Source organism: Musa acuminata, chromosome BXJ1-5, assembly GCF_036884655.1.
Source record: "Musa acuminata AAA Group cultivar baxijiao chromosome BXJ1-5, Cavendish_Baxijiao_AAA, whole genome shotgun sequence".
Lineage (NCBI taxonomy): Eukaryota > Viridiplantae > Streptophyta > Magnoliopsida > Zingiberales > Musaceae > Musa > Musa acuminata.
Window position 1 is genome coordinate 3,967,010 of NC_088331.1, and position 23,452 is coordinate 3,990,461.

The 23,452-nt window shown below is 40.8% G+C and overlaps 3 protein-coding genes across 6 annotated transcripts; 2 read left to right on the forward strand and 1 right to left on the reverse strand.

Annotated features, from left to right (window-relative positions):
* Positions 1 to 55: 55 nt before the first annotated feature.
* LOC135673092 (enolase 1, chloroplastic-like) lies at positions 56 to 6,000 on the forward strand. Of its 2 annotated transcripts, XM_065181828.1 has the most exons (7): positions 56 to 1,177; positions 1,421 to 1,728; positions 1,936 to 2,090; positions 2,190 to 2,504; positions 4,025 to 4,171; positions 4,263 to 4,313; positions 5,727 to 6,000. In XM_065181828.1, the coding sequence occupies exons 1-7, from the start codon at positions 765 to 767 to the stop codon at positions 5,790 to 5,792; spliced, it is 1,455 nt and encodes a 484-aa protein (XP_065037900.1). In that variant the 5' UTR covers positions 56 to 764; the 3' UTR covers positions 5,793 to 6,000. The 2 variants fall into 2 exon arrangements, with proteins under 2 accessions (XP_065037900.1, XP_065037901.1); XM_065181829.1 differs by lacking the exons at positions 4,025 to 4,171; positions 4,263 to 4,313; positions 5,727 to 6,000 and adding an exon at positions 3,316 to 3,613 and having other exon boundaries at positions 634 to 1,177.
* Positions 6,001 to 6,183: 183 nt separating this feature from the next.
* On the reverse strand, positions 6,184 to 7,684 carry LOC135673093 (protein STRICTOSIDINE SYNTHASE-LIKE 10-like). Its single transcript, XM_065181830.1, has 3 exons — positions 7,401 to 7,684; positions 7,056 to 7,319; positions 6,184 to 6,837 (listed from the first exon to the last, which is right to left on the reverse strand). Exons 1-3 carry the CDS (start codon positions 7,676 to 7,678, stop codon positions 6,312 to 6,314), a joined length of 1,068 nt encoding a protein of 355 aa, XP_065037902.1. The 5' UTR covers positions 7,679 to 7,684; the 3' UTR covers positions 6,184 to 6,311.
* Positions 7,685 to 15,835: 8,151 nt separating this feature from the next.
* LOC135673095 (dof zinc finger protein 4-like) lies at positions 15,836 to 20,226 on the forward strand. Of its 3 annotated transcripts, none has more exons than XR_010513228.1 (3): positions 15,836 to 17,849; positions 19,408 to 19,565; positions 19,720 to 20,226. XR_010513228.1 is itself a non-coding variant. In XM_065181834.1 (2 exons), the coding sequence occupies exon 1, from the start codon at positions 16,951 to 16,953 to the stop codon at positions 17,833 to 17,835; it is 885 nt and encodes a 294-aa protein (XP_065037906.1). In that variant the 5' UTR covers positions 15,839 to 16,950; the 3' UTR covers positions 17,836 to 17,849; positions 19,720 to 20,226. The 3 variants fall into 3 exon arrangements, 1 of the variants encoding a protein (XP_065037906.1); XR_010513229.1 differs by having other exon boundaries at positions 19,408 to 19,497; XM_065181834.1 differs by lacking the exon at positions 19,408 to 19,565 and having other exon boundaries at positions 15,839 to 17,849.
* The last annotated feature ends 3,226 nt before the right edge of the window (positions 20,227 to 23,452 follow it).

The window sequence follows — 23,452 nt, forward strand, 5'->3', positions numbered from 1 at the left end:
TTAAAGTATCTGATGGTACTAAAACAGCAGCATTTGGAGCATTATGCCATACTCTCTTTAGGTAAAACTGCAAGACCTATAGCTTATAATACATTACTTTGCATTTCTATTTATTTTCTGCCCTGCATGTTGTAATAGTTATGTCTCAGAGTAGTGACTATGAAGCCTCTTATTGATGCTTAAGGTGAAAAGAACAGTATATGCTTATCTTGTCATTTGAAGTTGCATTTTGCACATGATTTGTTGCCAAGTGCACAGGATGCCAGATTTGTATGATTTAGTGTGTTATTTTGTGCACGACATTACAATGGAATAAGTACATCGGTAGGAATAATGTGTCAAGGGGATGGATCCTACTCCCATTATCTATCTCAAATGGACCATCACCACCGTCGATCTCGTTGGTGAGTCCCCACTCGTCCATTTCTGATTTCCCACGTAAACTACCAAACAAACGCGATGGCATTGGCACGCATGCAGTTCGCCAACTATTCTCTCTCGGATCTAGATTTGTTGCGCGGATCCGGTCCATCTACATGGTCGGACCCACTTTAGATCGGTCGGTCCTGTATCGGTGTACGGCCGATGCCCGAGAATTACGAATGGTGAGTGAAACTGGACTTGGGGCGGATCCTCTCCCATTACCCACCCCACCTGGTTCGATCTGCCATTGACGGACGCTTCGAGACACGAACGTCCCTCTATTACTCCAACCTCTCTTGATCCCCTCAGCCTCATCACTGACGAGAACTCGACCCCTCGACATGGCTCTCGCCCAATCCAACCTCCTCCGAAACTCCGCAACCCTCTATTTTCCCAGTCCCTCCCTGCATTCCGCCTCTCGCCGCCCCAGGTCTGTTCGTCGCCTCGCGATCCGGGGCTCCGCCGTCACCCAACCTCCGACGGCAGCCGCCACGGCCTCCCGGGAGTCCGCCGTCAGGTCGATCAGGGCCCGCCAGATCGTCGACAGCAGGGGAAACCCCACCGTCGAGGTCGACCTCGTCACCGACGGCGGCCTCTTCCGCTCCGCCGTCCCCAGCGGCGCCTCCACCGGGATCTACGAGGCCCTAGAGCTGAGGGACGGCGACAAGAAGGTATTCGGCGGCAAGGGAGTGCTCCAAGCCGTCAGGAACATCAATGAGATACTCGGGCCAAAACTCGTCGGTGTCGATGTCAGGTTAGTCTGCTCGCTAGAAGACAAATGGAAACAATTTAGTCTGACATATTATCAATTTTTGGATTAATATTCCTCAAAAAGAAGAAAAAAAGGGTTCATTGAGGAAATGACTTAAAAAGACGGAACTAATGGACTGATCTTTTACAAATTTCTTCATCCATGCATTGTTTGCCGTCTCTGTGGAAGGAAAAAAGATTGTTTGAGTTTATTTGATGTAGCATCTCTCATTCTTGACCTTGACAGAAATCAAGCTGATGTGGATGCAATTATGCTCGATGTTGATGGAACACCTAATAAGTCGAAATTAGGTGCCAATGCCATCCTTGGAGTCTCTCTTAGTGTTTGCCGGGCTGGTGCCGGAGCAAAAGGGATTCCTTTGTACAAGCATATCCAGGAACTATCAGGAACGAAGGAGCTCATTATGCCAGTTCCTGCTTTCAATGTGATTAATGGGGGCAGCCATGCCGGCAATAATCTGGCGATGCAAGAGTTCATGATATTGCCTGTGGGTGCTTCTTCATTTGCAGAGGCTCTCCGTATGGGCAGTGAAGGTGATCAATTTTCTCCTTTTTGTTGCAAGAGGAAAAATCTCCTATTGCCTTCTTTATGCGTATCATTATTTAGCAGGGGCAGTGTTCAAAATGAAGCAACTAACTGTTTCTTTTACTCAGTTTTTATATCTTTTATATGTTTGTGACATTTCTTCGTGTTACATTGTAAGGCAACTGAACGTTACTATTATTTTTTCGTTATGTCAGTGTATCACACTCTTAAGGGTATAATCAAGGCAAAATATGGGCAAGATGCATGTAATGTGGGAGATGAAGGTGGCTTTGCTCCAAATGTTCAAGACAATAAGGAAGGGCTGGTCTTGCTTATGGATGCTATTGAAAAGGCTGGTTATACAGGAAAGGTGGATACATTCAGGTTTTGTTGTCATTTATATTCTGGTTCTTGGGCTTTTCCTTTTTTTATATACTTAGTCTTGTTTCTTTAATACTTTGAAGTGCAGATCGAGATTGGGATGGATGTCGCTGCGTCTGAGTTTTTCTTGGATGGCAGATATGATCTAAATTTTAAGAAGCAACCAAATGATGGAGCTTACGTTTACACTGCTCAAAGCCTTTGTGAATTATATAGAGAATTTGTTAGAGACTTCCCTATTGTGTCCATTGAAGATCCCTTTGACCAAGATGATTGGTCCTCGTGGGCATCACTACTGTCTTCAGTTGATATACAACTTGTTGGGGATGATTTGTTGGTCACAAATCCAAAGAGAATTGCCAAGGCTATTCAGAAGAAGGCATGCAATGGTTTGCTATTAAAAGTAAGTTACATATTTTTATATCAATCTATGGCAGTGAAGCTTAGACTAATGCTATTTTCAGATAGGACTATAATAACTTAACTATGCTAATGCTTGTTCCAAAGTGATTTTACAGAAGTAGCATCTTTTAGCTTACACTCACTTAATACTCCAAAAATAGTGTTACTCATTATAAATATTCCTTTTTCTAAAAAAAAGACGTACTCAATGCACTAGGCCCATGCCAATGCGGGGTTTGGAGAGGGGCAATATACGCAACTTTACTCCTAAATATAGATGTCTATTTTCATGACTCGGACCTTGGTCTCCCAAGATAGCAAAGGAGCAACCTTACCCTTGTGTTCCTTTCTCTACTGTTCTCATTTTCTGGGATGCAACAAAGGTGATGTCTGGAAGTGTAATATCCTTTTATACCAGTGAATAAGCATACCAATACATAAGTTTTTTTGGTAAATATCACTAGAGTGGACAATTTATCCTGTGAACAAGCAGCTTATGCTCATTCATTTCCATTTGAATGGTTCATCTCAGCATCTGTTAGTTGGATAAGACTTATTGCCATATTTAATTGAAGCCCTATGTTATTAGATACTTGTTTATATACTCTTGTCTCATCGTTCAATGTTCAAATCATTAGGGATGGACAGTCTCGTATGGCACAAAAGACATTCAGAAAAGAAAGGTTCTCATGGAAACAGTCTCATATGTCATGAAGTGTATTGGGCTGTAAAAGACAGCCATTGTGCTTGCTGCTTAATATAATAGACTGTTCTATTGATGTTGTAAAATAATGCCTTTGTGAATATTGTAGGTTAAGCTCAAGGTTAAAGTCATTGGCAACGGGTACTTCTATGATGCAGCAGACATTAAAAAAGAAATGGTCTCATGGAAACAAAGGAACCTAGTGATATTTCATAATATTGTTTCAAATTCTTGCACAATAAATGATTGTGTTCCTCAAGGTATGCAGTTTCGAATAATACCGCCCGTACCGGGCGGTACGTACTGGTCTGTCAGTTGACCGGTACATGGATCGCTCGTTACCGGACGGGACGGAATATATATATATATATATATATATATATATATATATGAGGCGACGTCGTCCTACGTGGGAGAAGAAAAACATGACGCCGCCGAGGTGATGCGACGTCGTCGAATTATATATATATATATATATATATATATATATAAACGAGGCAACGTCGCCCTGCGTGGGAGGAGGAAAACATGATGTCGCCGAGGCGATGCGACGTCGTCGAATTATATATATATATATATATATATATATATATATATATATATATATATATATCGAACGATATATCGCTCGGTATATAGTATCGTATCGTACCGTACCGAGCGAACGTCGAAACTCCAGTACGGTACGATATTTCAATCATTGGTGTTCCTCATGATTTATATTGCCCTTTAAAAGACAGAAATTATGCTTAAATGATAGATTATATTTCATAATATTTTCTTAATGTTGAAAAATAATGCCTTTGTGACTGTTGTAGGTTAACCAGATTGGCACTGTTACTGAATCCATTAAAGCTGCTCTGGATTCAAAAGCTGCTGGCTGGGGGCTAATGGTTAGCCATCGCAGTGGTGAGACAGAAGACAATTTTATTGCAGATTTGTCTGTTGGGCTGGCCAGTGGACAGGCATGAAATCTTGTCGCTGTGCATTTTTTCTCATTAGTGTTGTTGGCATGTTTGGGTGGATAGATGAGTAACTGTTGTATGATTTATACAGATCAAAACAGGGGCACCTTGTCGAAGTGAGCGCCTAGCCAAATATAATCAGGTATCAAGAGGCTTGTCATTCTTTCGTTCAATTATATCCTGGTTTTCTACTTCCCTCAGTTTTCTTTTGTTGCTACTTAATCGAAAGCTCATTTCCTTACGATGATCTCAAGGCTATGGTTTCTACAGCTCATTTGAATCATAATATGCCAAACACAAGAAAGACGTTATTTCTTTCTCAGATTGAAAACTATGAAGTATTTCTCAGATATCAAAGATTGGGCTATTTCTTTCACATCTGGTTACTGTGCCATTGAAATGAAATTTGCCTCCTAAAGAAGGCTCTTAATTTTTTCCTCCACTTTTTCTTTTTACCATTTACAGGCGAATTCCAGAGTAGTGCTCTTCAACTCTTAAACTTTATTGAACTTGAAACTGAGCAAAGAATTAATATTTTTCTGCCTACCAACTAATCTTTTGGTTCCTTTGCCTTAATTTATTTGAACAAAAATTTGCACAAGACTTGGGGGTTGATCTCATTTGAACACTGGTCACAAAATATTATTAAATCCTTCTGGACTTCTTTATTCAACTTTTTTGTTGATGATACAACAGTCATGGAATGATGATTATGGTCATGACCATAACTATCATAATCCTATTATTGTAATAAGTTTTACTTAACCTTTCAGTTCCTTGCTCGAGCATAAATCATTATGGACACTTTGCCTGAACATAAATCATCGTGGCCCTTCTACCCATGACATCTAGGCATGGTATCAAATATGATCTTGTTGTTTCTGCATGAACCAAGTGATCTGTTTCTGGACTAGATCCCATTCTACTACTATTGATACTAGTTCAGTAACGTGGTTGGGGCAATTCCACCCACAACTAAGAGTTAAAATGCAGGATTTGCACCAGGGCTAGTAAGGAGTGTGAACCTAACTGATGCAACCATAAGCTACAATTTTGGCTTATTTGTTCATATTTTATTATTCTGCATCTTACATCCCATTTTGAGATACATCAATATGATATTTATTAGGATCTATATGGATGCATACAAATTTTATTTGTAGAGGTCACCGCATGGATTGACTTCTCTTTTTAAATTAGTGAAAGCATCTCGAATAATTTTGATTGACCATCTGCAGTAGTCAAACATCCTTGCTCTTTCTAATTGCTGTTTAAATGTGCATTAGCTTCATGAAATGAAGTAGTCAATGCAATTTAGTATTTAATTTTGGTGTGATTTCATGGATTAAACAGATAAACTGGAACAAACTTGCTTACGAAATGTATCTTTGCCTTCGAGCTAACTCATTTAGAGAAACCTGTATGTTGATGCAGTTGTTTAAGGAGGAAGTTTATCGGCTAGTGTTAGCCTATTACGATAACTAGTAACAAAAGCCAAGATCATGGTCCATATTATGTTTTACATCCCTAACTTGGACAAACTTTTGCTACCCAGCTTTTCCGCATCGAAGAGGAGCTTGGAGACGTCCGGTATGCCGGTCAGGCTTTCAGATCTCCCTAGAGAAAAATTTGTTAAGAGCTTGTATTTGATCCGAAATAATGTGCTAGATATAAGTCAAATGAAGTTGGGGAGTTTTGTTGTACTAAGAGGTCTCACAGAATCTGTAGATGTGAAGCAGCCTAGACGCACTTTGATAGGAGCATCTGTTGCATTTGTGTTTCAACAGTGTAATTTCTTCTCCAAGCAAATTAGATGATATTGGACTTCATATTGGTACTCTTTAATTACTCAAAAACAATACATTTTTGGAGCTCCTTCAACACTGCTTTCCCTTTGTTTCTTGCAGCTATTCTTACTATGTTGTTTCATCTTTAGCAACCTCTCTCTCTCTCTCTCTCTCTCTCTCTCTCTCTCTCTCTTTCTCTCTCTCCTATGTTGGACATTCTCCACATAAGAAACATAGATTTTAATGAAAATAAACCATCATCGTACATGAACAGTGATTCGGCTGCCACATTCCAACCTGACCGACAAAAGTCGCAACAACAACTCCATCTGCCTGCATGGGTTGAGTGAAAGCTAGAGCTTGTAAACCTCGACATATGGCAAGTCCACTGAACCGATCCAAATGGCTCCATTTTCTTCGGCCACTTCACTCACGGAGGCCAATTCCCCTCCATCCAACAGCACCTCCAACACATTCCCCTCTCCGCTCAATCTCACGGCCACCGGGTGCTCCGTCGCCGCTGCTTTCCCCTCGGTGGCCTTCTCGTCTTCAGTAACGCCGCCGCCGTCGTTCAAGTTGATCTTTTCGCGGTTGAGGGCTATCCAATACTCCCCCCTTGCAGTCCTCCTGATGTTGTCGGGGTAGCCCGGGAGCTCCGCGAAGACTTCCATGGCTCCCGTCCTCGGACCGCGTAGCCAGTGCTTGAGGACCCTGCAACTTCCGGTCTCCGCGAACAGGAGGAAGCTTCCATCGCCACTTAAAGCGACTCCGTTAGGGAAGGGGAGGCCACGCCTCAACACTGTCACCTTCCTTGTTCTTGGATCATACTTCATCAGTCTTCCGGTGGAGTCTCCTGTAATGACAGACAGTATGTAGTCCCTGCACGAAAGCCACCATTCCTTAACGGTTCGAGACATGGAGTGATGAAGAGAAGAAAGGAAATTAATGGCGATCAGAGACTCGGAGTAATGGTTTCCATATAAGCTACACATCCATTCGACTTCTTTGGACCGTGCAACCAAGTTGCTGAACTGGAATAGAGCAATACAACACATCTGCGAATGGAGGTCGAGCGAGCGCTGCTAGGCTGTACTTACGGCCGCTGGTACCGCGTGCTGCTGTCAGTGAAGTACACCTCCCCCGTCCCCTGGTCCACGTCCACCCCATTGGTGAAGTTGAACCGCCCTCCGTCGGCGCTCGCGGCCAGCCGCCGCGCTGCTCCTCCCTTTGGTCCGACGGCCAGCAGGCCGAAGTAGGCGTCGGCGACGTAGAGAACTCCGGTCGCCTTGTGGAACTGCAGCCCTAAGGGCCTCCCGCACATGCTCTCCAGCGAAACATCAGAAGTGTCGCAGCACTCCTTCCTGCCAACGAGAAGATGATGAACGCAACATGTCACAGTAGGTCACGAGCAGGCATGTGCCCAAAGGCATGGAGGCGATCACCTGTTTCCAGCATTGACGGCGAACCCAGTCCAGCCGCGGCCTTTGCCTTGCCATTTCAGGATCCTGCCGCCGGAGACGCCGGTGTAGGGACCTTCGCCACGCCGGTCGAAGGCGAGGCTCTCCGGCCCCGCCACCGTCGTTAAGACGAGCCTCTCGACGCTTTCAAGCTTGTCTATGGCCTTCTCTTCGTGACAGGAAGAGAACGGAAGGAGCACCGCAAGCATAATGGAGAGGAGAGCGGGTCTTAGTGAAGTGGTTCCGCAGAGCTTTGTTCCCATGGTGGAGGCCGATAGGTCGGAAGCTGAGTAAAGGAAGACGTACAAGGACTTATTTATAGACTGCAACAGCTTAGTTGGCGAGATCTATCAGGAATTTAAGATCTATCCCCTTTAGATACCATGTATACATACATCTCTACAAGGAGAGCGTATGTCAAGGCATTACTCCACGTTCCTCACGTAGCTGCTGGATGATGATGATGATGATGATGATGATGATGACGATAATATCTCCAGTCTATCTTATTACTTATGACTTCGCTGTTTCTTGTCAGGAAAGGAAGGAAGCAGCTGTCACCGTCGTTTAAACGCTACGGGTGAATTCTCCAGCAGCCGCCATTAAAGCGTTGACTTTTCCACGACAAAAACAGAACATCGTCTAAATGGCATGGTCGGGCGTATAGGTGTTGTGCAAAATCTCGTCACTAATTCATCATGATCAAACCTGAAGTAGGATGATAATGACGCCGGAAGAATTCATCGTGATCATGATAACATGTATCTATCTGTTGTGCAAAATCTCGTCACTAATTCATCATGATCAAACCTGAAGTAGGATGATAATGACGCCGGAAGAATTCATCGTGATCATGATAACATGTATCTATCTGAGTTGATGCTGGTGGTAGCTGTTCTTATTCTCGAATAGGTTTGTACGTTTTGGTCTGCTATAATAACTTCTTTGCTCATTCCAAGAGATAGAGAAGGAAGCAAAAGGATGGTGATTGGTGGTAGACGCTGAGGATGTTTAATTGCATGGAAAAGACGATGCTGGTGCAGGCCATGAAACATATAGTAGTAATGGCGGTGAAGACTTAGTTGGCAGGTGAGAATGAGGAGGAAGATGGTTGATACAAGGGGAAAAAGACCAGATTTATACTCGAAAAATAGAAGATAAAGATGAAAATGATTGGGTTATTTCAGTTAAGAATAAGACAGGATCATTTTGAGCTATAATTTGTCTTGGATTCTGCTGGTGATCACTCTTTTGACTACAGCATTTGATGGAAATAATTTCTCTGTACTTGCTTTATCTTTTCCAAAGCTGTTTGACTATTTTAAGATTTATTTGCCTAATTTGCATGTAGAAAACCAAACATAATTTTCCAACATGCAGTTGCATATTATATATGACTTCCTTCCAGTCTTGAAGGGGTGTTCATTAAATGGGCTTAAATATCACTGCCAGCCATGCTTGCAGACAGTCAGTCTGACAAGAACTGTAAGCTTATTGATGATGTATTGTGGTCTTCTTCTGCCAGCAGAGGTCAGTTATGTGGTGGTGGTTGTCTTCTATCTGCTGAAGAAGATATGTCATATTTGAAGAAGATTATATGTCATATTTGAAGAAGATAAAAGATCATTGAGGATGAATATATTTACCTAACAAATCTTATTCCATCACGATTACCTAATTTATGTGGATGAACAGTTCTTATTAAGACACAAGTCAGACTCACGTTTCCTCCCTCCTTATCAAACCACCAGACTGGGATATGGAAGAATGTTTTGCATTCATAGAGACAATCCATGGACACAAACTGCAGGATGTCGCCTGGAACAGCACAGACAAGCCAATTGAACTCAACCTTTACAGGCCAAGCATTCGTGCCTCGGAAAAGTTGGCGTCGGAGAACAGTGTTGCCCATTTGAGTGGACCTTTTCACAGGACATATAGAGAGATGATCTCTCTAATAAGAGCAATCCACTTAGACCCACCACATGTCCTCTGTTCTCAGAAACAAAGTCAGCTCCTTGTTCATGAAGCCGCTTCATTCTGTTTCTTTGTTGATCGAGCTGCCTCCTTCTGATTTACGCTAATTGAATGGATTAGTCTACGGAAGTTTGTCAAGCAGAATTTGACATCTTTATTTAGATCTCAGCATGCAGCTAAAATTAGGTGGAATTGTATGGCAAGAAACTAATGTTCTGCATGTCACAGAAAGCTGAAACGAGAAGAATGAGGAAAGCAGAGGAAAAAGAAGCATCTCCCTCTGCGGACGCAGGCAGCTGTCTGTCGGTTCACTGGTTCAGCTCCCATGAAATTGAGACTGGTTTGCGCGCCGTGGAGCACAAGCGAACTCCGGGATTAGATTCCCAAGTCTCTTGTGGAGCTCAGTTTCTTCGACTCTCAGCCGGTCGTTCTCATGGATGATCTGAACACGCTCTCTCCTCACACGGTTTAGCTCATCTAGCAGATGGCAGTTGGCCGACCGCAGATGGATGACCTGCGACCACAACTCGCTCAGGCGCTTCTGCTTTCTCATCCGCGACCGCCGCGCCGACTCCCTATTCGATATCATCCTTCTCTTCCTCCTCTCTTCTGCTGCGCTCAGTTGGTGGCCGACCGCACCGAAGCCTTGCATGGTTGGCTCGGTCTGGAATTGTTGTGCGATGTATGGCCCGAAGAGACTGCTGAACTGGGAGGAGGTAATGTTGTTCTGTGACATGCTGTAATGGGCTCGGAGAGAAGCTGAACTCGAAGGTGAAAGGTAGCAGATGCCGGCAATCTCCCCGGGATGCATGGTTACAGTGTTCTGCATCAGAAGAAGAGGGAAGGAGGATGAAAGCTTGAAGGTTGAGTGAGTCGATTTATAGTGCATGCATCCCATGAGCTCACCATCCTGCTCGATGCATACATGCATGTGTTTCGCGCAGAGGAGCATCTCCATTATGGTCGTCTGATCACCATCAAACAGTGATATGCAAATGCTGGACCCTCTGATAATATCACAGCCACCTGCTGCTGTTACCATTAAACTATGTGCTGGTTGGCTAACAATGACAGGCATTTCACCACAGAATGATAGTAGGAGCATGTTGATGTCATGGTGTAGCCATGGCCATAGCATCATGGGATCGGAGCATGCAATTTGTGGATATGGCTCAAAGCTGAGGATAGAAGTGCTCACATACCGGCTGGGACACACCATTGCTCTCATGGGGTGCCTTTATCCAAGGAAGGGGATGTTTTAGGAGAGGTTAAACGTCGAAAGAACCACTGGCTCTCTCTCTCTCTCTCTCTCTCTCTCTCTCTCTCTCTCTCTCTCTCTCTCTCTCTCTCTCTCTGTGCAGAAATCATTTGTGTTGAGCTGCCTTTGCTATAGATGAGGTCGCCATAGTTGGTCTTTGTGGTACTCATCATAAGAACAATCATTCTGGGTAATTTCTAGTGATCAACTCTATCTGCAATCTCAGACATCTGCTTCTCTCCTCATGTCCGGTAAGCGTCATGAGGTCATAAGCTTCAACTATACATATGCAAGTGATGAGTCACGATCATGTCGGATTAGATGAAGAATCCTTAGTACCAAAGCTCCATGAACCCGCACACAAGGTGGGAGATGAAGATGACACTCAGTTGTGGAAAGATTCGTGGTGTCTTGTGACACGCAATTTATATTGTATATGAGGATATCTTTCCTCGTTGTATGAATCATACGTATCTTAGCATCCATCTGACATTTTCACAAACACAACGTTGGACGACTTCACATCTTCTACGATGAACTCATCCTGAGCAAACTTCTGCGGCAAACTTGGAACTATATCGGTAATGGATGGACTACACTAATTTGAGGATCTCATGTTTTGGATTTGATTAGATAATGGAGAGAAAAGAAGAGCTTTTACATCCCCATTCAGGGAGCTTTTATGTCACTTTCCCCATGTCCTCCAGCAGAAGTTTTGGTAGCGACACCCAATGCCGAAAGATTATTCGCAAGTCAGCAAAACTACACAGCGATTCTCTCAGTCTCAGTGTTCGGTTGGAAGACCAGCAAAATCTTAGGAATTTAGCAGCTGGTGATTGATGTGTGGCATTTTGTTTTCTTCTTCTTCTTCTTCTTCTTCTTCTTCCGCTCGTCTTCTCTCCCTAAAACCAAAATCTTCAGCCGCAGAGGTCGACAGCCCCCGCATCTCTCTCTCTCTCTCTCTCTCTCGTCGTTGACTCACAAGTCACGTCTTCCAAAGAGGTAATTAATCCCGAGTGATGTTATGATGGTTGTGTGTGCGTTATGTTGTTCTGATGACCTCTCAGAAACTAACTAAATTAATTTGATGAAAAGGTTGGGAGATAATTGTGGTGTTTGTATACAGTGTGAGGTAAAGGTCTCAATGGTTTTACAGTGCAGGAGCAAATGTGTTGTGTTGTTGTGCACTTCATCAAAGATGTTCCCCTTCGATTAATGGGTTTAATTTGATGTGCACTTAAATGGAGGATTGTTAGGTAATTGACAGAGAACATTAATCTCTCAAGAGTAGAACCTCATTAAGTTGTTGGAGTTCATCACAGGAGTCCATCAAACAGAAGATTTTAATCTATTGTGTCTGCCATGGAGAGTCAGTCATCACAGTAAGATGACATGTCCAATCAACTCCTCCATTCCTTAACATAAATCATATGATATTTAGCAGATATTAGAAGCACCTCCTGGGATCACTATACTCACTTTTCTTGTCAGCAAACAATTTAAACTAATATCAAAATTAGATGCTTAACCAAAAAAAGTTCTATAATATTTCAGCAAAACCTAAGTTTAAATTATAAATATCGAATTTGGATTTAGTCTCATGTTAGAACTAAGAATTAAGATTTAGTAACTCAAGGTCTTTGGTAGGTAGGGAAGATTTAGTTGCTGATGTTACTGCACATTTGCATTCCATGATGAGTGTGTTTGGGTGTCCAGTTTCCTGTGTGTCCTCTGCTGTTTGTCATTTATGGTCTAATTAATTGGAACATTATTGTATTAATGGTTGCTCCCAACTCTTCGATTAATTTCTTGCATTATATGTGGAATAATGCTCATTGATCCCAACTGGACTGAAGAAACCTATACAATATCTGTGATCCATTTATGCTTTTCTTTGTATGTATATATTACCGCTGATAAGCTTCCTGGTCGATGCAGGGAAAGAGAAAGGAGCATCACAAACTCCTGTAGGTCATGCCAGCAGAGCGCAGGTCGAGATGCATTCACGAACTCCTGTAAATAATGATGATGTCAAACAAAATATTTCCTGTTTCTGAGCAGCAGTTGACACAAGTCTCATCACCATCAGGCATTAAAAGGCTCTGGCGATGGTGGTGAAGGTGGAAGAGACAGACTTGTCCCTTTCATCCCTCGCCAGTGAAACACTTTGAACATCGTGTGAAGAATCACGTCAAAGGATTCCAAAAATCTTGCTTAATGCCATGTCACCGTTCGGATCTAATTTATTTCTCAATTTTATTAAATTTAAATCATTTTTATCAAAATATTTAAATTAAAATTAATAATAATAATATACGAGTTAATTATAATCTTATTTATTTATTTTTTATACGAGACTAATAAAGAGTACCGAAATCTGATGGTGTGTATGAGATGCATTTGATCAGAACTACAGCAAAACATAGCAGCACTGTAAATGAATTGGCATATAAACAACTTGACATGGCCTCTTAATGAGAATCTAAAACTCCCCAGTAAAGGGTTTCTCTGCCGACACAATTAGATTCTGTTAATGAGAATCTAAAACCCACCGCTTGCACCTCAGACGACAATGGTGATACAAATAAGAAGACACAGATAGAGTCATTGAAATAATTTTCTTATTTCCAATATATATATATATATATAAATACAAAATCCATCTTCAAACCTCAGATTGATGTGACCGGGAGAAAGGCAAGGCAAGCAGTTTTGTGAAGCAGCCAGTTGAGTTGACACCAAAATAAAGATGGTCCAAGTAGAATAGCTTCTTCTAATAAGCTAAGTCTGCAATCTCAATGGAATTGTTTTCATGGTCCCTGCAGGAACGCCACTGCAGATCCACTTGATTTCAAAGTGGGCCCACCCAGACGGTGAGGAAGACAGCACACAAGTTATCATGATGGGTTGACAGGAAAACATGGAAACGCATGATGGTGACCCATCCAACAATGTGACTCGGATGTAACCCTTCCTTTGGATCATGCAGTTGCTTGCCACGCTCACAACTCCCTCGACCTATATTTTGCCTGTGAACCTCGCACGACCATCCTGCATTATTATGGCTGATGAGGATCACACCTCGCTGTGCTTTCTGCACAATGAGGGCACACAAGAGTGGTTCGAGTTAAAAGGCTCTGTTTGGATATATATATATATATATATATATATATATATATATATATATATATATATATATATATATATATATAATATAATATAATTAAAGGAAAAAAAATTTAAAATAACTATATAAGTATAAAATTTCTTAATTTTATATTTGATAAGTAATAGATGAAAACTACAATTTAAATATGTAATTAAAGTAAGCATCATTTGAGAAAATTATATTTCAAAAGTCCATTGAATATTTTATGATAAATTTATCATTTTAATTTTTTTAATATTTATTTAAAAAATATTTTTTTATTTAAATTAATAAGTAATATATATATATATATATATATATTATGTATGTAATCTTATAAAAATTAAAAACATATTTATTTAAATAAAAAAGTAATAGTTTTTAAAAGTAAATAAATAAAAAAAAATTCATCTTATATAAAATATAGATCATGTTGATTTATCACTAAGTCATTTTGATAAATTTAAAATTTTAGAATTAAAAAGAAAAATAGATTCACATCTCGCAAATGCTAAAATACTAATGCTATCACGAGTTATCACCAGCATTTAAGTATTTTCATTATGGTATTTAGATGAGATATGATTTAAAATAAATTTATATTTAAAATATGAATTAAATTGTTAGTGCATTTGAATTTGTAGGTCCACCCAAAAGTCTCTCTCACATAGAGCTAGTGGTTGGCTACGTGTGATTAATGTAGGCCTGTTTGCTGTAAGCAGAATGAGTTGGGGAAGGAGAAGGAGGAGGAGGAGGAGGAGTTAAGGTGTGGGGAAACAGTTGGATATCAAAGTGACCACACTGCCTTGGAAAATGATGTGCGTTGATGATGGGGAGAGGGTGGTGGGCAGGGCATCATGTGATTCGCCCAAGAGATGGAGCCCATGGGGAAAGCTTGGTTACATGGCAAACCCTACTCCTTCTCACTCCCCACCCCCCCCCAGCTGCACACTTCCTGCCTCCATCCATGATGGTACAAGTTATGTTCCCTTTATCCAAGGGATGTGTCTGCATCAGGGTGTGCAGGATGGTGCATGGCCTCCAGTCCCCCCTAAAATAATCTATGATTGTGAGTTACTATGTTAGATCATCAGCTAAGACTCCTCGTCAAAAGTACCTCGACGACGAAGAAGAAGAAGAAGAAGAAGAAGAAGAAGAAGAAGAAGAAGAAGAAGAAGAAGAAGAAGAAGAAGAAGAAGAAGACCCGTCAATGTCATCCCAGTCTAACGCTGAACGCTGCCTCGCTACTGTGCGTGCTGCTAACCCATATAATTTTTGTCAGGAGAATTGAGTCCATGGATCATGACTTGTATCACAAACCTACAAATGTGTCATTAGAGCTACATGGGGTTTTCTCAGCACACATCCATACAGTATCGAGGCTGATCACATCTAGCATAGTGACTGACACAACGTTGGGAGCCACATCCATTGAATGCCAAAAGCTCATCCCTGACCTCCGACCACACACACCTCCAGGAAATTAAGCAATCACATCTCATTCCCTGCCCTCTCTCTGACATCGATATCAGTTCAGCTCACTTTGAATAAAATTCACTGACCACCTTCTATCTTCATAGGTTGGTGAACTAACATTTCGGTTTCACAATATATTTTATTCGTTTTAACTTTTTATTCTTCAATTTATATATATTATCTTTTTATGAATCTCGATAAAACGATAATATTATTCATTTACGATGAATAAACCAGGATATGTGCATGATCATCAACCCAATGCATGTAGCACAGTGCCACCACTCGTCGTCTTCGTAGACATGGATCACGATATGTATTTTGTTGTGGTACACTTGTTTATTATCCATAGGTTTTAGCATGTTAAAAAATCCAAGGCTGTCTTTGTGCACCATATATATAATCAAAGAGGGGGCAAAGAGGATTCACCCAGAGAGAGAGAGAGAGAGAGAGAGAGAGAGAGAGAGAGAGAGAGAGAGCTCTGCCTTCAAAGAGGGGGTAAAGAGGATTCACCCAACGATGGCCGCAGTGAAGCGAGAGTGGAGGAGGGGTCACATGGAGGGTGGGGGGAGGAGGCAGTATGGTGTAGCCCCTTCGTCCAACGTACGCCGTGTCAGAGGGGAGCGTACGAGAAGGTAGCGGACCTCAACACTCGCTGGGCGCGGCGCAATCATTGGCTCGGCGCCCAATGGGAGGCCGTTAGGTAAGCCCGGCCGGTGGAGGACCAACAGAGTGGGGCGGCGACACGAAACCATTGGCCTCTGCCAGTAGCTGGGTGGCCGACAGTAGGATTTGGCGGTGGGGCAGCCACCCGAGCTTGGCCGTACCTCCCCCGCCCCAGCGTCGCCATCCGACCGGGCGAGCCTGCACCACGGACGTACCTACGCCTCTCCGTCGTCGGCGTGAAGGCTGGTGGGCCGTCCCTCCCCCTCTCTCTCTCTCTAGGGAGGACACGATTCAAGAAAGATAGGTTGGAGTGTACTCGCCTCCACTTCCCGGAATGTAGATTGACTAGTTTATCCCTGGCTCTCCTACACCAATATCTAGTGACAACAAATTAGTGTCACATGAACAACATATTAACCTATAGCGATACGATAGATAAGTAGTCATGGTCATAAATTAGACATCTATGTAATGTAGATTGACTGGTTTATCCCAATATCTAGTGACAACAAATTAGTGTCACATGAACAACACATTAACCTGTAGCGATTATGATAAGTCATGGTTATAAATTGTACATCTATGTGTTACACGGCCATCCTTCAAGTCCAGTCCCGTACATATCAACGTTTATTTTATTGACTGACTGACTCATCCTTTGACCTTCAGCATGATGTAAACCTGTGATTGATAGGTGTCGGCATAAGGACGATCGTTGTGCATCATATTGGGTTTGGTGGATCATCAAATAGGACTCTAGAGGAGGTCTATTCCACTGTTCTACATGATGGGGGGTAAAATGGGCATTGTGCAACGGAGACCAGCAGAAGATATTTCCAATTGGCTACTTATGTGGCTCATGCATCAAACACCAATAGAGTTCTGAACGAGAGTGCAAGCAGAATTTGAAGAGAAGAGTCACCCAAGTTCTCTTACCTCTCTCTCTCTCTCGCATCTACCGACGGGCATCCGTACCTCTGAAGCTTCCGGAACCTTCAGAAGCCACCGGAATGCAAGACTTTGGGGCGATCCCCGGCGGAGGAGGAGGAGGAGGAGGAGCAGGGCGCGTCAGGGACTACCCTCCTCTGCCGCCGGCGCAGCCGCAGCTTCCCGTCAAGTGCCCCCGCTGTGACTCCACCAACACCAAATTCTGCTACTACAACAACTACAACCTCGCCCAGCCCCGCCACTTCTGCAAGTCCTGCCGCCGCTACTGGACCAAAGGCGGCGTCCTCCGCAACGTTCCGGTCGGCGGCGGATGCCGCAAGTCCAAGCGATCCTCCATGTCTAAGCCCTCCGGTGGCTCCGAGCGTAAGGACCCACCCCGCCGTCTCTCTGCCGCCCCTCGATCCAGCAGCGGCAGTGGCAGTGGCAGTGGCAGCGGCTGCTCCACTCTCGCAACCGCCGATGTGCCCACGTCCACCACCCCCTTCCCCAATTCGGCCCTCCTGACCCCTCCTCCTGACCCTAACCCCGATCCGGCCCCTTCCTTCGATTCAGCGACGACGATGGAGGTTCCACTGGTCCAGGCAGCGGATATCTTCCCGGATACATCCACCGCCGCAGCGGGGAGCTTCCCGAGCCAGATGTCGCTCGCTTCAACGCCGGCGATCCTGGGATTCAACAGATTTCCCGATTCACCACCCGTTCCGCTCCCGCCACAGTCGAAAGCTGCGGAGGAGATCAGCGCACAGACGGGGTTCACGAATCAGGCGGTCGCGATCGACCCACGCGGGGCGGGCTCCGGCGCCGGGTGTGCGATCGCCGGGATGGACTGGCCCGGTGCGTCGGTAGACCCGGCGTTCTTCGATCTCGCCACCGCTGTCGACCCCGCGTCGGCGTACTGGAGCCACGGCCACTGGGAAGACGCCGACCCCGCTCTCTACCTGCCTTGATTCAACCCCGTAACGTAACGCCTCTCTCCATCTCTCAATCACTTAACACTTTCATATTTCTCTGCAAAAAATGTTTTCTTTGGCTACTCTGTTTGTTTTTTCTGTTTTCAGAGTAAGAATAGCATTATTTACCACTATCTCTTACATGTTTCCAAGTATTAAAGAAATTCCAGAATATTTCCGTTAAAAAAAACAGAATTGCCCGTTCTTTTTGCAACAAACTTAAAACAAGCCAATACTTATATGCAAACTCCACCTTCTGAAATTGAGAGCCTCTCAAAATCGTTTTTTCTTTTCTTAAATTATTTTCTTCTTTTTGATCTTAACAATAAAAAAAATGGTGATTTGGACATTGACTGTTAATTTAGATTATTATTTTTAGTTAGACTAGGAAGATTGCCATCAGCAAATGTTGGTTTAGTAGTGTTTTTGAGATATATAACTGTGGATATATAATTGTCGGCTTCGGAAGTAGCGTGTCAGGTCACGTCAGCTGACAAGGGGCACCACCGGCCCATGCGCGACTACCCACATCTAACCGCGTGGCCTGTCACGATTAAAGAATCGAGATGTGGGTGAGATCAATTGATGGGCTTATCAGTTGAATTTGAAATGGGATTAAGATTTAGATTAGAAATCTAAATAAAAAATTAAATTTTATGAGTATAAATATACTATAAGTTTGGCATGTAGAAAAAGATACTCGAGGTGCTCTTATTCTTTAGTGGATTCAAAGAGGATCGAGAGAAGCTTCCACGGGTCATCTCTAGTGGATTCAAAGAGAATTGAGTCTAATTAACTCAAGAGAAATTAATTGTTTTTTTACATAATAAAAAAATATTTTTTCATAGATATAAGAAGTGTCAAATCAATTTAATCTTGTATCGAATTTCTGCTATATTCTTTCATTGTTGATGATTGAGATTTCCTTCGATTTTTAACTTCTTTCTCTTCCTATCCAATAAATATAGAAATATCATAAGCACTTGGAGAGACTGATCGGTATGCAATGGATTACTCGTTCAGTATATTTAAATTATTAGAGGAGATGCTTAGACTACACAATTTTGGAAGATTTTGAAAGCTTGGAGTGGGGATCTCTTTGTGATCCTCCTTGGCAGTATTTTGCCCGCATGTAATTAGTTGTTGGCACGAGCTTGATTCAGCTTTTCCTCAAGGTTCTTGATAAGCTCATGCTTTTAGAAGCTGCTTGTTTGTTTTCAAGATGCATTAGAAATTGCAATGCTTGGTCACGGTAATTACTGACTTGTAAAGCGTAAATGAAATTTCCTTGTTTACATTGAGATATATAACAAGGGTAGAGTTTGCATGTGGATGCAGTGTCATTTCTAATATCCAAGTACATCAGACATTGTTGCGTAATCTAGTATCATGATTAGCTTGTTTACCATTGGCATTGCTAGGTTTTGCTGTTCTTCTCTGTATGCAAAATCTCCGGTCCTACTCTTTTTGTTTTTGTCCCCGACTTGATGACAAGATGAAGAAACATGAGAATTTCTTGGATGGGCAGATTCAGAGAACTCATAATCTGAATACTGTGTTTTATTCCAGTGATTTCAGGTGATTTAAACTTTAGATGAGATTGAGCCGCAGAAAACCAGCAAAGATAATAGGTGTATTCCAGGAGCAATTTTTTATTAGGTCGTGCACCGTTCTCTCTCATCTCCCTCATCCTATTCTGCATTGACATGGGTGAAGATTAGGTGCATGTAAGTGTCCTCCATAGAACTCGAATTTAGGTGGTTGGTCATTTGCTTTGTGATATGAACAATAACTGCTGTTGGCACTTTCGGACTCGATTGATACAGAAACATGTGTTATATTCATTATGTTGTGACACTTACCAGCCCAAATTTATTGCAGAGCCCACATCGAGCAATAAACAAGCTAAAGAAGTAGCTCACATGGATCTGCAAAAGACTGGTGATGATTGGTGAAGCACCTGTTATCGGATTGTCTGCAACACATTGGAGCTGTATATACCAGCAGAGAATCTTGAATTTAGAGGTGATGAACAGGTCATGCACCCCTCGGACACTGAAACTTTGGGTGCACCTGATCACCTCAAATGCTGTATGTGCTGTTGTCGATCGTACTACTGCAGTGTTAGATTTCCTAACCACGGAGATGGGGAAAAGAGAAGACCATTGTTCATTGCTTCTCTTGCAACTTGAGTCTTGAAGCACAGCAAAGTAGGCATACACTGTCACAAGTTTATAAAGATGTCAGTGATCCTGTAGGATACTGTTGGATTCCACAATCCTTTATGTCATGTGATCAATCACTGAATAGTACAACTATGTAGTATTTGCCCCTGGCAGCATATATATGTTCTTGCAAGCTTGGAAATAGTGGATTTTGTCTAGCATATATTTCCCTCCCATTTATCAATTGATAGTTGAAATTTTAAATATATCAAAAATATAAAATACTCTAAGGGTCATGGTATTGATACCATTTTAACTGTCAAATTACAATTAAAACATGGTAGCATTCAATATTCACATCTTTAAATTCCAATATTATTTCCTTCTAAAGAAATATAGGACCTTAGCACATGCTACAAATCCTAGAAATCATCTATCTATTAATGTCATCCTGAGGGAAAATAGTTTGGGTTGAAAATAGTATCAAGAATCTAAAAGTTAAGAATGCTTGAGGGAAAATAATATTGGGATTCAAATTTTTTTTTATCTCATTGTAAAAGAGATTTTATTAAAAAAATAATATGGTCCTAATTTAGATATGATAAAAATGAACAATGATACTGATGATAATTGTACTAATGTGTCTTGTGCAATTATCTGATTTCAGAAATATTATGATGATAATTGTACTAATGTGTCTTGCGCAATTATCTGATTTCAGAAATAAAGTTGAAAATGATGTCTACTTCATTTAATGAATTGTGAAATAGAATGAGATTGGGATTGATTCGAAAACGAGGAACCATATTTAAATGGCTGTTTAAGTTGCTCAAGTAGGATATACTACCAACTAATCAAGGCACTAACTCAATCATCAATAATAAATTTTATGGATAAAAAATACTCAAATTAATAATAAAATAATAAAAAATAAGAGTTATCGTGCCTAGGAATGGAGTCTTCCTTGTGGTTACTAGCTAATTTTTTAAAAACTAGACTTAATGCTAATGCTCGAGTCAATAGGATAATTTTTCAAATTAGACTTAATTTTTCCAAAGCTAATTAAATCAAACTAGCTAATTAAGTCAAACTAAACTTAATTTTTTTTTAAATCTCAATTTATACCTATGCGATATTAGCATAAAAATTATCTTTATGTTATTATTATGTGAAAAATTGTAATCTTAAAAATATGAAATCAGATAGCAATATATCTAAATTTACAATGTGCAATGTTATTTAGAAAAAAATTATTTGATCTTTAGAGGCATCGTTACCAGAGTCAAAAGCTATAGCGATATCGATCTGCAACGAGAACTAGACTTATATTCTTCTCTCTTCATAACCTTCATAGGATCACTATGAGTGATAGATTAGAGACAAAAAGAAGATGAGAAATGATTTATAATATTTTATTTACCGGTTCACGTAACTAACGAGAGATAAGAGAAGATATATAATATTTCAATAATATCACATATCCACTCTCCTCTTACCCGCATATATGCATATCTACATATTTGTATGATCAAACCCATATCGAAAATACATTTAACTTAAAATGTGCATAAAAGGAGTGTGTAAGTAAATCAGTTTGTAATAAGAATAAAAATCATAAAGAAAAATACAAACCAAATTTATAGTGGTTTAATTATCACGATCTATATCCACTCCTGATTCCTCTTCCGTCGAGGCTACTTGCTTTCACTAACGATCTTCTTTTAATGGCTAAACATCAACTATCCTTGTCACAACTCTTTTTCATTTTCATAAGCTTAGGAGAGAACTCAATAACTTAAAGAGAGATTTCAACTCTTTTTTTCTTAAGAATTATTTTGCCTTTCTATCTTTTTTCTTACTATCCAAGTAAGAAATAGTGAGGTATTTATAGACCTCAAATGACTTCAAAATTTTAAATCCCTAGGTTTTCAGGGTAATAGCGGTACCACCGCCTGTATTCGACGGTACCACCGCTTGCCACCTTGTGCACTGACTGTACCACTGCCCTGTTTGGGCGATACCATCATCATGTCATGTATGGGAGACTACATCTGGGTGATACCACCATTGGATCTTCTAGAAATCTTCCGGAAAACATACACTTTATATGTTCCAACTCATAGATGATTCCACTGCTTGGGCTGATAGTGTCATTGCCTGACCCAACTGTAGGTCACTGAATGAGTCTTCCAATATGCCCAAATCAACCCTGGTTTAGGACCAATGAGCCTCTAATTGAGTTAGTATAGTTACACCAAAAACTAACTTAATCACAACCTAAACTACTTTGATCAAAATACATGATTATAAACATGAATCCTATGTTGTCTGATATGTTATTGGTTCATCCAACGCTTTGTCCGATCCTTTGGTGCATCATCTTCTTTTTCGACGTATTGCCCAATCCATTGGCATGTTGACCCCTCGCAACATCCGATCTTATTGGCGTAATGTCTGATCCTTCTAGCCCGATGCACGAACTCACGGCATGAAGTCTATCTTTTAGCACATCGACCAATCCTCCAGTCCGACATCCAATCTTCTGACATGATGCTCTCCGGTCCAACGTTTAATTATCCTATTTCAATCAATTTATCTTTCCATGATCAAAGTTAGTCCTGCATCACTCAAATGCTCATTAGATTATAACTTCATCAATTGATTTCAATATCAAAATCCGAGATTCAAGATCCCTTCCATCAAGGTCATATCATAAGGAATTTTATCATAGTTGGACTTCCTTTCTATGGGTCGATAATCGTAATCAGAATTCAATTATATTTATAATATATCTTACCTAATTAGATAGGGTTATATAATCTAACATTCTCCTACTTGGCTTATTAATTGATAAGATATAATAAAATTAAAATTAAAATAAATAAAATAAAAATATTTTAAAAATAATTTTATTTAATTGGATTATAAAACTTTCAAAAAATATTTTACATGTACACATAAAATTTATAAAATAGACTCAATAAATATAATACTATATTAAGTCTTACTATCAATGCAAGTCATAACGGTTGTATATCAACATTGTTATACTTTCTTCTATATATCACAATACTATTAGCCCTTCCTAATATAGTCTAAAATGATCCTTGTAATTTGTCTAATTAAGATAATCTTATTAGCACATTCAATAATAATAATATGTATATACATAAATATGAATGAGATAGTAGAAATAAATTAATTTAATTATATAAATAAGAATATCAATTATAATGTCCCTTAGAGATATATCACCATATCTTTTATCAGTTACTTACAAACCCAATCATAAGAATATGTTTTTTTAAACACTTTAGGGTGTAAGTCTGAATGGATCAATAATCAATATAATGAAACTCAAATTATTAATAAATATTAATTATTTCTAGACTCTTTTTATCTAACCCTAAAGTATTTTATATCGTATTGCATAGAGCTCCAATAATACT